Consider the following 14510-nt stretch of genomic DNA (forward strand, 5'->3'; position numbering starts at 1 on the left):
CTTCAGTGTCCTGGGAATTGGGGGCAACTCAGAGTCTGCAATGACCTGGACTTTCACTGCCCCAGGACCCACACAGTGTCCCCCGCTAGGCCCTACCTGGGCAGCCAAGCTCAAGCCACAGCCATATTTGGGTGAACTTGGCTGCAAAGGTGAGTGTGTGTGGGGGGGGGGGGTTGTGGTTTGGACTCCCCTGCAGCCTCACGTCCTCTGTGCAGCAGGAGGGAACCAAGCCCTGAGGCAAGTCCTTTTACCTCCTCTCATGGCTGATACAGAGCATTTTGACAAGGACTCGCCAAGATACAAATTCAAAAATGAATGACCACTGGATACAGTGCTACATCCCTGTAATCCCAGTGGCTCAGGAGGCTCAGACAGGAGGATGGCAAGTTCAAAGCCGGCCTCAGCAAGTGAGTGAGGCCCTAAGCAACTTAGTAAGACCCTGTCTCAAAACAAAGAGCTCGGGGGGTGGGGTGGGGTGGGAATGCTCAGTGGTTAAGCACCCCTGGGTTCAATCCCTGTAACAAAACTAAAACAAACAAACAACAACAACAAAAAAAAAACCACATGGTTGGGCCAGTGCCAGCACCCAGGTGAGGAGGGCAAGAGCCATCCTAGAGTGTGGGGCTGGCCCTCTCCCTGCCCGCCGGAGGGCACCGGGTCTGATGTTTACCCGTCCCTCTGTGAACACCGTCAGCTGGATTCATAAACAGGCAGATCTCAGGACTGAGTGGCCGGTGCCTGGAGGGAACTGGGTGGTGGATCCGGCTCACAGGGTCGACTGATGGGTGTCTGGGGATTCTGGGCATGGCGGGCACTGGCAGGGCCCTGACCCATTTCACCCAGACTGTGGAGAGGTCGGAGTTACTCATTAAGCCAGGCATGGAGAAGCTGGGTCAGGTGAGCCAGGGTGAACTGAGCTATCCTGAAATCAAGTGAGGTGCCCGTGAAGGGCCCCCAGCCGTTGGACACCAGGGGCTGTGGATGGGTGGACCTGGGGACCTGGGGACCTGGGTGACATCAACCCCAGGTCCTAAGGGCCAGGCAGCAGGAGCCTCAGTCTCCCTGGCTGTAAAATGGAATTTGTAGCCTCTTGCAGGTGTAGCTCTGTGGGTGGCGAAGGGGCTGGAGCTGGTCAGAGTGAAACTCAGGGAGCCCCCGAGGCTGACCGCACACACTGCCCTGGTTAGTGTTGCCTCTGTTGACCCTCCCTAGAGCCCTGAAGGCTACAGGAGAGGAAACCGTCTCCAACAAGAAGGACTTGCCCAAAGTCCAGGGTCAGAGCCCACACTTTGGTTCAAACAGGACTGGATGTCAGCTCTGAGGGATGCATGGAGTCCAGTGTGTGGCCTCCCGGACGCCCTGGATGCCCTCTCTGCATCTCTAATGTGCCCTGCATTCCGCGGCGCCCAGTGATATTCGGCCCACAGCCTCGGCGTTAATCATTGAGCGGGCAATGTCTGCAGACCCCGCTCCCCTGTCGAGGGTCAGGAGGGGACCACACTGCTTGGCAGGTGTGTGACCCTGAGACCATGCTGCCCCAGGAACCCCAGCACGGATGGACGGCTCCCCGTCCTTGAGTCTGAATCCAAGGTCAACTTCAAGCGCTGGTGCCTGTGACAAAGTACTGACCCCTCGGGAACATCCCCAGAATCCCTGCCTGCCACCTTGGCAGATGTAGTGCTGGGTCTTGGTGAGTCCGGGTGAAAACAGGGACTTGGCCAGGACAGGAAGGGACCTTTGGGCAGGCCCATCACCTGGTCCTGAGGCGCTAGGTGTCCAGGGAGAAGAGGGGAAGAAGAGAGTCTGATGACCAGTGGCTGGGGCCACACAGGGAAGGGAAGACCAGGCAGGAGACAGGAACTGGGGCAGCAACCCCCACTGCATGACCTGAGGTATGACCCTAGCAAGCGATCCCCACCATGTGATCCCCAATTGGGTGACACCCCTGCCACCTGCCTGATGATTCTTACATGCCCCCTTCTTGCAGGGCACAGCCTCTGTCCTTCAGCGCCGGTCCCCCAGTGAGGAGTACGTGGAGGTGGGGCGCCTTGGGCCCTCTGACTACTTCGGTGAGTTGGAGTCCCTCCCTCATAGGCCACCACACCTCATCAGGGGTCCTGGGTTGGGAACTGCATGGGCACAGGCAAATCAGGCTGAGCCTCCGTGCTACTGTGACAGGCCTCAGACTGAGGTCCCTGGCCATGATTAACCATTCTGGGTAAGGGCTGCCCCAGAGAGCCATGACCTTGTCAAGGGCAGGGCGTGGGTAAGAGCTGCAGGGAACACTAGCTTCCAGCTTTCTGCAGCTCTGTGTTGGAGAGGTCCCAAGGGAGGCCCTACCTCTCCTGGGCACTCCTCAGTTGGGGGCTGGATCATGGGTGAGACCTGGGACATATACCACAGTGCCTGCTGCATGTGGCATTGCTCAACAAATTGCAGGACAATGCCTAGCTAAATTTGGATTTCAGATGAACAATGAATATTTTGATAGTTTATATAAATATATCCCACTGGGTGCAGTGGCCACACCTGTAATCCCAGAAACTAGGGAGGCTGAAATAGGAGGATCACAAGTTTGAGGCCAGCCTTAGCCACTTGGCAAGACCCTGTCTCAAAATAAAAAGTAAAAAGTGCTGGGGATGTGGCTTAGTGATAGAGCACTCTATCCTCATCAGCAAGAGAAACAAACAAAACAAAAGCCCCCCAAATATTTCATGAGGCATATTAATACTCACAAATTTTTTTGTACATATTGGAAATTCAAATCCCATGGCACCTGGCAGTGGCGCTTCTCTGGCTCTGGTCCTGAAGGAGAGGGTGTCGAGGCCCTGGCGTGGGGCCCTCAGCCTGACCACTCTCTCCTTCCTCTAGGGGAGATCGCGCTGCTGCTGAACCGGCCTCGGGCGGCCACCGTGGTGGCCCGGGGGCCCCTCAAGTGTGTCAAGCTGGACCGGCCCCGCTTTGAGCGCGTGCTGGGCCCTTGCTCCGAGATTCTCAAGAGAAACATCCAGCGTTACAACAGCTTCATCTCCCTCACCGTCTGAGCCGTGCCAGGCCGCAGCGCTCCCCGTGTGCCTGCAATCCCTGCTCCCTGTGTCTGGGGCCTGGGAGTCATGGGGAGGTAGCAGGGTGAGGCTGGCATCCCTGCAGGGGACCTCCCCTTCCTCTGGACTCGTTTTTTTTGGAATAAATGACCACCTTGTGCATATCAGAAACAAAGGGCAAGCAAACATCCCAAGACCCAGGAGTGACAGGCCGGCTTCCCTCCCCCACACTTCCTCCTGTCCACCCCTTGTCTTAGGGGACCCACCTGACCCTCTTCACATCATCTGGGCTGTGCTTGTCCCATCCCCAGACCCAGGGGCAGACAGGCTGTGGAGACCAAGTCAGCCCTGAGTCCTGCCCCCGGAACCACAGGGTGCCACCCTGGGGCCCTGCAGACCCTGTGAGGCCAGGCTTGTCAGGCCTAGGCCCAAGTGTGGGACAGATCGTGTAGATGGGGTGTTCCCTGAGGACGCTTATGATGGGGCAGAAGTTGAGGCCCATTCCACAGGGGCCCAGAGGAAGCCAGGGACCCCTTCTCCTATCTTGGGGGCCAGTCCACGGGCCTCAGACAGATCCGTAGGTCACTCTGGGCTGAGAGCATTGGGAGGAGCCAGCTTGAGACTGGTGGCTTGTCCTCTCACTAGCTGGTGCCCAGAATGGGCAGACTGCACAGCTGAGTTTGGGAATGTCCGAGATCTGGTGAGCACTGTGCAGGGTCCTTTGCTCTTTGGAGTTAGGGGAGCCAAACAATGTGGGGCCACCTCTCTGCCAAGGGGCCTCTGGGAGGTGTGGAGGGAGGGTGAGCTTGCTTTCAGAGACATCTGGGTAGAGTTGGAGGAATCAGAGGCCCTCTGAGCTATTCCCCACAGATCTGCCTGATTCCAGCCGGAGTCCCAGCCCCGTGTCCCCCTGTCCATTCCCCTGATGAGAGGGAATGTGTTCAGTCAACCCAGCGCGGGTCCCACACCCTTAAACCATCCACCAGCTTGTCTCTTAAACGTATCCCTGGTGCCGTGATGATACGGAGCTGAGGGAGCGCTCAGTCCGTTGAAATGATGTGACCCACTCGATGTTGCCCTGCAGTGTCCTGGGGAGGTGCCCTCCCCGCCGGCCACCAGCGCCCCCTGCGCCCTGGCCATGCCCGTCCTGCCTGTGCTGTGGGCTCTGTGGACTTGTGTGCCCTCCTGCTCACCTTGCTGAGTGCTGCATGAACTATTAAACGTGCAATGAGGTACCTCTTCCTGACTCCGGGGGTCTCCGTCTGGACTCTTTTGTAGACAAGGGTCTTTTTCTTTCTTTCTTTTATTGTGGTAATATATACATGACCCAATGTATTTGCCAAACCACAGCCCGGTGGCGTTGATTCCATTCACAGTGTTGGGCAGCCTCATCCTCGTGGCTGCCCAGAGGACCAGGTACAGATTTGTGAGTCACAAATTCCTTGGTTCTGGCTGGGCGCGGTGGCGCACGCCTATAATCCCAGAGGCTCGGGAGGCTGAGGCAGGAGGATCGCGGGTTCAAAGCCAGCCTCAACAATGGTGAGGTGCTAAGCAACTCGGTGAGACCCTGTCTCTAAATAAAATACAGAATAGCTCTGGGGAGGTGGCTCAGTGGTCGAGTGCCCCTGAGTGCAATCCCTTGTACCTGCCCCGGAAAAACCCCCCAAAACACAAATTCCTTGGTTCCCGTCCTCCTTGACCCTTTTCTCAGGTCTGAGCCCCTCACACGCTGCCAAAAGTTGGGAGGTGGCCCAGCTCCCCAGAAAGCAGGGACTCAGTGCTGTACTCTGAGGGTTCAGACACGCTTACTGCTGGCCACTTGAAGCTCAGTACCTTGTCAAGGTCGTCCAGCCTGTGTTGGCTTTGCCCTCTGTGGGTCTTTCACATGGTGCTCTGTAGCCTCACATTTCCCATCTGTAAATGGGTATAAGGCTCCATCAAAGCCCTGTGGTGAAATGCGCTCATTTCTGGCAAGAAGAGGCTGGGTAGGACCCCACCTGCCTGTCTTGTGGGGACAATGACCTGGAAGGGGGCCCCTCCCCAGACTGTGGAGAGCCCCAGCCTCACCTTCCCCAGCTCAGGGGAACCCAATGGAGCCTGGTGACTCACTCTGACGTCAGGCCCGGGTGGCCACACTGGGGAGACAGGCAGCACCCCCGGGTGGGGCCTGGGGTGGGGAGTGAGTTTGTGTCTGGGGACCTGGGTCCTGCCTTCCCACGGCCACGGCCTCCGGCCTCCAGGGCCCTGCTCTCTGATCCAGACAGGGTCTCTAGGGCCTGCTCTCTCCCAGTGCTGCCAGGAAGCCTGGGCTGACGCCCCTGGCTGTGCTGACCTCTCTCATCCCCCTCTTGCCTCCTGGGATATGGCCAAATCAGGAAGCTGCCCAGCCCCACCTCCAATTCACCAAAGGATTTCCCCTCCTTCCAGATTAGTCTGGTTCTAACTTGCATCCCAAGGGCAGGGATACTTAGACTCTCCATCTGGGCCCTGAGACCTGAGGCCCGTGGCATTCTTTGGGGCCACCAAAGTCCTCAGAAACTTCCCTTAACAAAGTCAGATCTTGCATATAGAGTGGGTTTCCAAATCCACATTGAAGACTTTTATTTGGTCGGGCAGAAGTTCGCTGGATTGGTCTCCTCCTAGGACCCCCCCAACATTGGCCACAGTAGGGGGTCTGCTCTAGGGCAGGCCTCTGAGTGTCAGACTTCCCTCCAGGACAGAGCCCAGCAGCAGCCCACTAGAGACTTCCCTGTGGTTTGGACAATCAGTCCCCTCACCAACCTCCTTGGCCAAACATTTGTTGGAGAAATGAGGCTGGGGTATTTCAGGAACATGCTTGGCCAGGAGCCTAGTGATTGCTGACCTCCCTGCAGCTGACGTGTGATGTGAGGGCTGGAGGGCAGTTGTGCCTCAAACTCTGATCAAGTTCTGATTAGTTGTGTGGCATCAGACAGTATCCTTAACTTTTCTGAGCTTCAACTGTCTCATCTCTGAAGTGGGAATATTTGCCTCCTGGGTTAGACTTTAGCTTGAAATGAGACGGCACAGGAAGTTGCAGATGAACCCCAAAGGCTCAGAACTGTTGCTACCTGCAATATCCAACTATATCACACAGAAGGACAACAGCCATGTCCTGGTGTCACCTGGACAGGTAAGCTATGGAGCTCGTGCATCCTGGTGCTGCGGCTCCAAGAGCGCCACCCTCACCTGCCTGTCACTGCCATGGCACAGGCCTGGCTGCTGCCCTCTGGCTCCACCCCCAAGCCGGCTGTTGCCCTATTATCCACGGCCAGCCTCCTCCTCTGCATTCAGCCACAGGTGCCCCCATTCTGGTCCCAGTGAGGGACTCCTGTTGCTACTCAGGGACCTGTTTGCAGAGGTGGTAATCTCCCAGCAGGAGCCACCTGTCCTCAGTGCGGCTGCAGTCGCCAAGTGTGTCACCTGGTGACCTCATGATCTTAAAAACACCACTGAATTATTTAATGGATTCTGTAGCTTCAAGACAGGGCGTGTCTGTTCCACAAAGCCGGGGGACACCTGGAGTTGGGGTGCTAAGTTTCCCGGGAGAGGTTGGTCCCAGCCAAGGAGGGAGGCTGGGAGCCCTCTCAGCCCAGTCTCAGTTGCGCAATGTGGACGGGGCAGCCTCCCAGACGGCAGATATCTTTATAGCGAGTGGGGCATGGGGGGCGGAATACTGGGGTCCTGGGACTGAGGCCTCCCTCCCCTTGCACAGGGGAGCACCAGGAAAGGGCTTCCCAGTTCCTGCCGCTTCCCCCAGCAGGAGCCATGAGGCCCTTCAAGAGATCTCAGAAGTCTGTGTCTGTGTCCCAGCAATGATGTCACCGGAGCCCATGTGATGCCAGTGTCAGCCAGGCGTTGAGTGTCCTAGGAAGGTACCCTGATATCACCCAGGAAGTGAGACTGCCACTGACTGCCCAGTCCACTCACCCACTCATTCACTCAATCACCCAGCCCAGGGGGAGGGGTTCCAGGGTGGGCCACTGTCCTTTCCCCACATCTTCTCCAGATCAGCAGTGGCTTCACCTGCAGAATCCATGCCGGCTTGTGTCAAGGCCCTGTGGCACCAAATCCTCCCAGCAGCCCTGTGGGGACCAATTACAAATAAGAATGCTGAGGTCCGAGCAGGGAAGTTACCTGCCAGGCCACCCAGCAGAGAAGCCTCGGGAAGTCGGGCCTGGGCCTTCCCCGCCGGCCTGGGCCTGCCCTCGCCAGCTCTGCCAGTCCTCGTGCTGTAAATTCTGTTTATGGTCCTGGTCACCACCCCACTGAACTGGCCAGGTTCCTCCTCAGAGGGAAGCCACGCCTCTCTGGGAGTCCCCTGGGAATACCCAAGGGAGGAGGAAACCCTGTGTGGGAGGCACTGCCATGGGACTGTGCCACCTCCTGGCTGTGTGGGCTGGGCAGGGGCTCGGCTTCCCTCCACCCTGCCTGTCCACCCTGCAGTGGAGTCCTGTCCTCTTGGCCTCTGGCTGCGCCTCTTCCTCTGGGTTGTGGGGAGTATTAGAAATGCACAAGGGACTTCCTTGGGGCACCTCCGTGGAGAGCTGGTGCAGTCCCCGGAGCTCACCAGGCCCTTCCTTGTGGGGAGGGGCGCGCAGGTCTGAAAAGCAGATGGGCAACAGCCTCTGCCCGTTATGGAGGGCAGCAAGATCATAGTGCTGATGTGCCTGGGGCTGGGGAAGCCTGACCAGGGCTGTCCAGGGGGTAAAAAGGAGGCCAAGATTGTGCTTGAGGGTCCCAAGGTCAGGTGTGTGGGGGTCCTCTCCACTCCAGCTGGGAGCTCTTCCACCTGCGGAGGCCTCTGCCCTGAGCCAGGTGGTGGTGAGCAGGGGCTGACCTCACCTGAAATCCTGGGACCTCTCCTGAGACTGGGAAGGGCCGGCTGCAGAGGGAGGGGGCGGTCCTCGCTCGGACTCTGGCCTGCTGAGCTGCCAAGGGCCACTCCCAGCCGTCCAACTCTCAGAGGAGGCCACAGCCAAGGAAAGAGAGACTTGGGTGCCTGGCCCAGCCAGAGGGGCTGGGGAGCCTCGGACTCACCTGTGAAGGAGCCCACCCAGAGGCAGGGATAGCAGTGTGTGTGTGTGTGTGTGTGCGCGCGCGCGCGGGGGGGCTTCCAGTGCCAGAGATGGAGCAGCAGTGCAAGCTGCCCCCTCCTCCAGGGAGGTCACCAGAAAGCAGGAGGCTGTCAACAAGAGAGTCCTGGATGGTGTTGGTGCTCGCCTATAACCCCAACTACTCGGGAAGCTGAGGCAGGAGGATTGCAAGCTCAAGGCCAGCTTAGACAACTTAGTGAGACCCTGTTCCAATAGAACAAGGGCTGGAGGGGCAGCTCAGTGGTAGAGAGCTTTCCTCGCCTGCACAAGGCCCTGGGTTCTAGCCCCAGCACTGGGGGCCGGGGCTGGGGAGAGAACTTGAAGCTAGAGTGGGTCTTGGTCAGCCACTGATGGCCTTCAGACCCTGCCCCTGAGCCAGCCGGGCCTCTCCCCGGGTGTCTGCTGCAGTGGCTGCCTTCCCTGGACCCGGTGGTGGTGAGAGGGAATCTGAGGGTTTGAGGGTGAGTTTCCAGGAAACCCTCCTCCCCGCCCCCCACCCCGTCCGCAAAGCCCTCCTCCTCCTCCCCGTGGGATGACAGGAGGTCCCAGGGCTCAGATTCTTGGGTCTGGCCAGGCTGGGTCAGGAAATGATGGGCATGGGGGGGGGGGGGAGGAGGGGGAGGGCCGAGGAATTGAAAGTGCATTCCAGACTGGTGACGTGTGCCCCGTGGCCTGCAGGGCAGGGGAGGGGACAAAGCTGAGCTGCCCTGTCGGGAAGGTCCCTGGGATGAGGTGGGTGGGGCTGCATCCGAAGGGAAGAAAAGATCCTTGCCCTGGGGACGTCCCTGCCACGGGCTGATGTCCTTCAGGGCTGAGTGCTGCCTCCCCCTGGACGCCTTCTCAGGTTTCTTGGCCCTGGGTCCAAGGGCTTCCTGCAGGCCACCTGGTGTAGGCCTGGGACAGGCCCTCTCTGGAAGACTCATCCTGCTCAGCGCCCACTTGCTGTGTCCCCAGTGCCCACGGCTGGCCTGGCTGGGTCCCACACTGGTGGCCTGGTCTGGAGGCTCCCGGGTGCATGGTGGGTTTCAGGGCTTCCTCTGGCCGGGGTAGGAGCCCCGAGAGGGGAGGGAGGGCTGGGGTCTGCTGTGTTCAACTCCACAAGCTGGTTGGGGCCAACCCCTGCTAGGCACTGTTCGCAGTGATCTCTGCCAATCGATCAATGGCTCACTCCTGGGCCCTGAGGCCCAGGGGTGCCCTTGGACCAGGCTCTTAGAGGCAAGGGCTTTGCTGAAGGCCACGAGACTGGTCAAGGAGACTGGCACTCTGGCCCTGCAGGTGGACACGGCTGGAGGCATGGAGCTGTGCTTCCTTTTCAGACCTGAGGTTATGGCAAGGCTGGGGCGGGGGGTCCCCAGGAGCTGTGTAGGTGACCTTGAGGGGAAAAGTGGCCAGCAAGGATTACCCTCCTGGGGCTTCATCACCCACAGGGGTTGTCTTCTCTGCCTCTTGATTCCCCTGCTTCGGGTAGGCACAGTGGGGCCCTTCCTGGAGGCCCTGATGTTCTATAGGAGAGATGAGGTGCCCAGCGGCCGGCCCTGGGCAGGCAGAAGCTCCCAGGCCCCAGGGCCACCCAAAGTCAGCATGAGCCTTCGATGCTCCTTCCAGGTTTTTGGGACCTGGTGTGGCCACAGCAGGGCTGGCCCCAGTGACTGTGGGCCGGGTGAGTGCAGAGGAAGGTTCTGGCTCCTGGGTCTTGTTCTCCGGAGCCAGCGCAGGTAGCCAGAGCACAGGCCTCCTGTCCACCGTCCCTAAGTGCTGTTCTGGAAGCTGCTACTCTGGCTCCAGGCAAGTACAGCCTCTGGGTCAGCTAAGGCCCTCCAAATCCCCAGCTCAGGAACTGTGAGCGAAGATGCTTTCCCTGTTGCTCGGAGGCTCCACATCTTGGGGTAATCTGTTACGCGGCACAGCGGCCTCCAAAAGCAAGTGTCATCGTTTCTGAGCAACTGAGGGTTGGCGAGGTCCTGTGACAAACCCAAGACCCAGCCTAGAAAGGGACAGCCTGGGTGGGTGAAGGCCAGGCTGCCCTGCTGTGGCACTGCCCTTGTCCATGGGATCCTGGGGTCTTGGCCGGATGCCCGAGGTTCTCAGCTGGCCTGGTTTCATGGAGGCCTTGGTGCCTAGGGTAGTCCACGCAGTCAGACGACTATATATGACATTAAAAGTGGCAGGTGGGTGGCAGGCCTGACTCCAGGGTTTCTCAGAGGCAGAGCAGGTGCTTGTAGGCCAGGCCAGACTTACCTGAGGCTCGCTAAGGGGACACTTCTTTCCTGCGCTGTCTTGACCACATCAACCTGGCCAGGCAGAGCCCCGATGGGGAGGGCAGAATGACCAGTGGCCTGTACCTGCCAGGAAGGGGCTGAAGTAGGGCAGGGCCCTGGACTTGGCAGGGAGGGCACCCTCAGGTGGGGAAATGGACAGTCCAGCAGGCAGATCCACCCAGTCTTGGCCAAGCTCCCGGTAGCTCCTGCTGGGGATGGCTGGGCCGGAGATGTGACCTGGTAGAGTCACAACTCAAAATCGAGGCTCACTCTACGACCATGGGACGGACATCCATCACCTTGAGCAAGGGTGGCGATGCCAGGGTGCTGGGGTGCCATCTCACCAGGGGGGCATCTCCAAGGTTGGGTCGGCAAGTCTCCCCGAGCTTGATGACGTGGGAGAGGGACATGCCTGGTGGTGGCACTGCCGTCTCCAGTCTGAGCAGCTGGGAATGATGGTGTCCCTCTCACCTGAGAGAGAGGACTGTGGAGCAGGAGGGGCCCAGCTGGGCCCTGTCCAGGCCAACATGTCTGTTGGACACCTGGAGGAGGTGTTGGGACATGGACTGGGGATGAGGATCAGAATTCCTGGGCTGTAGGTGGCTCAGCCCAGGAGTCCAGGGAGCAACCAGAGGGACTCAGGAAAGAGGGAAGGGGGGACATGGGATGCTGAGAGCATGTCGGGGGTGGTCTGATGCTACTGCAGGACGGGATGGAGGGGCCCGAGAGCTGGGGTAGGTTGGCTGGTCAGCAAGCCTGAGGACCTGTCACAATGGCAGGATGGTGGATGGCATGGAGCTTCAGGAGTGGCACCCAGGCTTCCCAGGGAAGGGGAGTGTTCTGAGAAAGAGCTACTTCCGCCCCACAAGGAGGCAGACGCAGGACCTTTTGGCTCATCCTTTCAGGCTCCTGATGGCAGCCATTTTGTCACCACGAGGAAATCAGAAGAACTCGGAGAAAGAGAAGCGCCCTCCTGAAGCGGGTCTCTGATCTCCCAGGGATGGACCTTTGTAGTTTGAGTGTTTTCTCTTCCCTGAAGCTGATGGCATCCTGTTGAGACAGGTGGACTATTAAATGTGGATAAGGCCTGGGGATAGAGCTCAGTGGGCAGGGTGCTTGCCTCACACGCACAAGGCCCTGGGTTCAATCCCCAGCACGAAAAAATAAATAAAAAATAAACAAACAAGGATAAGCCTCTGGTCCTGTTTTTGACCTCCACCCACCTGCACTGCCCGGGGCAACTGTAGGGGGCAGGGACTGTGCTGTTCACTGCTCTGTCCCTGAGACCAAGGTGGCCCACACGTAGGACACTAGAGGTGCAAATAAACCCTCCGTGAGTGGATGCATCTCAGGTCATTGTAAAGGCTGGGATGTAGAGAGAGGAGGTGCAGGTTTGTGCACCTCCAATCACAGGCAGCCCTCTCTGCACACCGGGCCACACGCCAGGCTTAGCTGTGAGCACTGATCGGCATCACCTCAAGCAACACTAATTAGCAGCTTCTTCTGCTTTCTCATCCCCTTATCAGCTCCGAGGCCATGGAGGCTCAGAGAGGGAAACAACTGGTAGAAGATGCACAGCCTGTGAACTTCCCACCTCCCCTTATCCGAGCCCATCCTTGCCCACAAGGCCAATGCCCTGTGGTACTTGCAGACAGCATGTAGTAGGTGCTCAGGGAAGCCTGCTGCTGGTGTTTCCACACCGGAGGCTCTGCATGGCTCTGCGGCACTGCCCCGTCAGACAGAGGCAGCCTCTGCAGGGAGGCTATGCAGGGAGGCTGAGGTGACCTGAAGGACTGTGCCTCTGCCCTCAGGGACTACGTGTAGGTAAAGTGGCTTCCTGCACTGGGACCGGGCAGGATGCAGAGCCCCTGTTCACAGGGCAGGGGACAAGTCTCCAAGAAGGAAGGACCTCCCAGGGTCACGTGGAGCAGAGGTCTGAGCTCCCCATCCCCCAGCCTCACAGAGGGCTCCCCTGGTAGAACAGAAAGGACCGGACGGGGCAAAGAAACCCCTCAGCAGGAATGAAGCCCGGAAGGGACACGGTGCTCTGTCTACCTGGAGGGTTTTGTTTTTCCTGGGCATTGGGTCCAGGTCTGGCCAAGGGAGTGTGTGACTCCCTTCCCAGACATAGTGGGGGCTCAGGGTGTCACGTGCCTAGAGAGGTGTGTGCTGCCCTAAGCTTGGCCACTTTGAAGAAGGAGGCAGAGGAGGCAGGAGACTGGTTCTACGGCCATGGGCTGAGCACCCTGATCCATCCATACCTGATACTGCCGCTCCTGAGCCCGACGTTACCCAAACCACTATACTCTCCTGCTCGCTTGGTCCAGGCCTAGTCAAGTTCTAGAGTCCTGAGGTCTAAAGTGTACACCAAGTGGGCTGGGCTGGCCTGTGGCCTTCTCTCTTCCTGTCATAGTGGTGAAAGGACAGACAGGGAGCAGGTCTCTCTGTTCTCCTCTCTTGTTCATTATCTCCCCTCCCCATTTCTTTGATGGAAATGAGGCTTGGATGGAAAGACTCTGTCAGGCTTCCCCTGCAGCTGCATGGCTTCACGGCTGTCCCTCAGCCCCAGCCTCTCCAGGGCACTCCTGGTTACTCTGCCCACCGTGGGCAGAGACTCCATCCAATTTGTGCTTCTGCTGAAATGAGCTGTTGGGCTCCAGACTCCTCCGGAAACCTTCCAGTTGCTGGGGCTGTGTCTCTGGAGGTTGGATGGAGCCTGGCTTCTCTGCCGGGGCTGTGGTGGCCCTCCCGGAAATGCCCCAGCCGGCCTTCAAGCTCAGGCCTAGCTTGACTCCCTCACCCTTCCTGGGCACCTGTGTCTTTTGCCTGTGGACAAATCCCATCCAAACCTAATGGAATCCAGTGGTGGTGCACACCTGCAATCCCAGTGACTCTGGAGACTGAGGCAGGAGGATTGCAAGTTGAAGGCCAGCCTCAGCAACCTAATGAGACCCTGTCTCAAAATACAAGTTTAAACAGGCTGGGAATGTGGCTTGGTGGCAGAACATCCCTGGCTTCAGATCCTCGTACAAAAAAGAAACTAAACTAACCCCCCGCCCCAAACCTGAAGGTAGAGGGTGACCACAAGCTCCTCCCACCATGTCCATGGTCAAGGACAGAGGCCCAAGGGAAGGAGGCCCTGAGTTGGTTGGCTCTGGATTCAAACCAAGTGACTCACTGCCAACTGGATGGTGGAGGATCATACCTCCCACATTCCTGGACTCATCCCAATGGCTCTGTCCTCTCTAGAATAAAATCCAAACTCCTGATTCTGGTCTCTAACCCCTGCCTACCTTCCTCAGCCTCACTCTGCCTATATACCTATCTTATCCTTGCTAGTTCTGGAACATGCCAAAGAGGTCCCTGCCCCAGGACCTTTGCACTTACTGTGATTGGTGTCTGCCTAGAATGCCTGGCTTAGATCTTCTTAGCTCTTTTCATGACTGGCTCCATCTCACATGGTCCTTTGCTGGCTACCTGAAGTAGCATGCACCTACTTGTGTGCGTATTCCTTTGGAGAGAATGAGCTCTGGGAAGGCCCTGTAGTTTTGGTTTTCCACCTCCCACCCAACCCAGTACCATCATCACCTGTTAAGAGAGCAGGTGAATATTTCCCAAAGCAAATTTCTGAGCTGGCTGTTACCCAGAGGAAGCTGAGCCTCTGAGAGGCTAAACCACTTGCTCAGGGTCACATAGTAGTGAGTTTGGGGAGGGGTGGCTCTGGGGAGAGTTGACTGGATGCTGGTCCCTACACCTGAGGTTTGGGGCATTCTGTATCTCCCCCTCCCCGCCCCCTGCTCCACCATGAAGCTATGAATTCTGGGTGTTATTTTAAAGGTGTTAGTGGCCGCATTAAAGTGAAAGCAAACAGGCAAAATGAACTGGAATCATGTTGTTTATTTCACTTCGTATATCCAAAATATTATTTTCAAACTGTAATTAAAATAAAATTTTACATTGCGACCTTCCCTCTAAGTCTCCTAAAGCCGGTGTGTGTTTTGCACTTTCAAAAGAATTCTGGCCAGCTGCATTTAAATGCTCTGGGGCCACACCTGGCGGATGCTCAGTCCTGGATGTGACCTAGACTCTGGACT

General features: G+C 58.0%; 1 protein-coding gene across 1 annotated transcript in view; it reads left to right on the forward strand.

Annotated features, from left to right (window-relative positions):
* The window catches only part of Prkar1b (protein kinase cAMP-dependent type I regulatory subunit beta), a 136558-nt gene extending 132363 nt beyond the window's left edge, over nt 1–4195 (forward strand). Inside the window, exons 10-11 of the mRNA XM_076840190.1 lie at nt 1988–2069; nt 2872–4195. Of these exons, the coding sequence (XP_076696305.1) occupies nt 1988–2069; nt 2872–3044 (255 nt within the window). The 3' untranslated portion in view covers nt 3045–4195. The remainder of the gene's footprint in view (nt 1–1987; nt 2070–2871) is intronic.
* The last annotated feature ends 10315 nt before the right edge of the window (nt 4196–14510 follow it).

Source organism: Callospermophilus lateralis, chromosome 19 (genome assembly GCF_048772815.1).
Source record: "Callospermophilus lateralis isolate mCalLat2 chromosome 19, mCalLat2.hap1, whole genome shotgun sequence".
Classification (NCBI taxonomy): Eukaryota; Metazoa; Chordata; class Mammalia; order Rodentia; family Sciuridae; genus Callospermophilus; species Callospermophilus lateralis.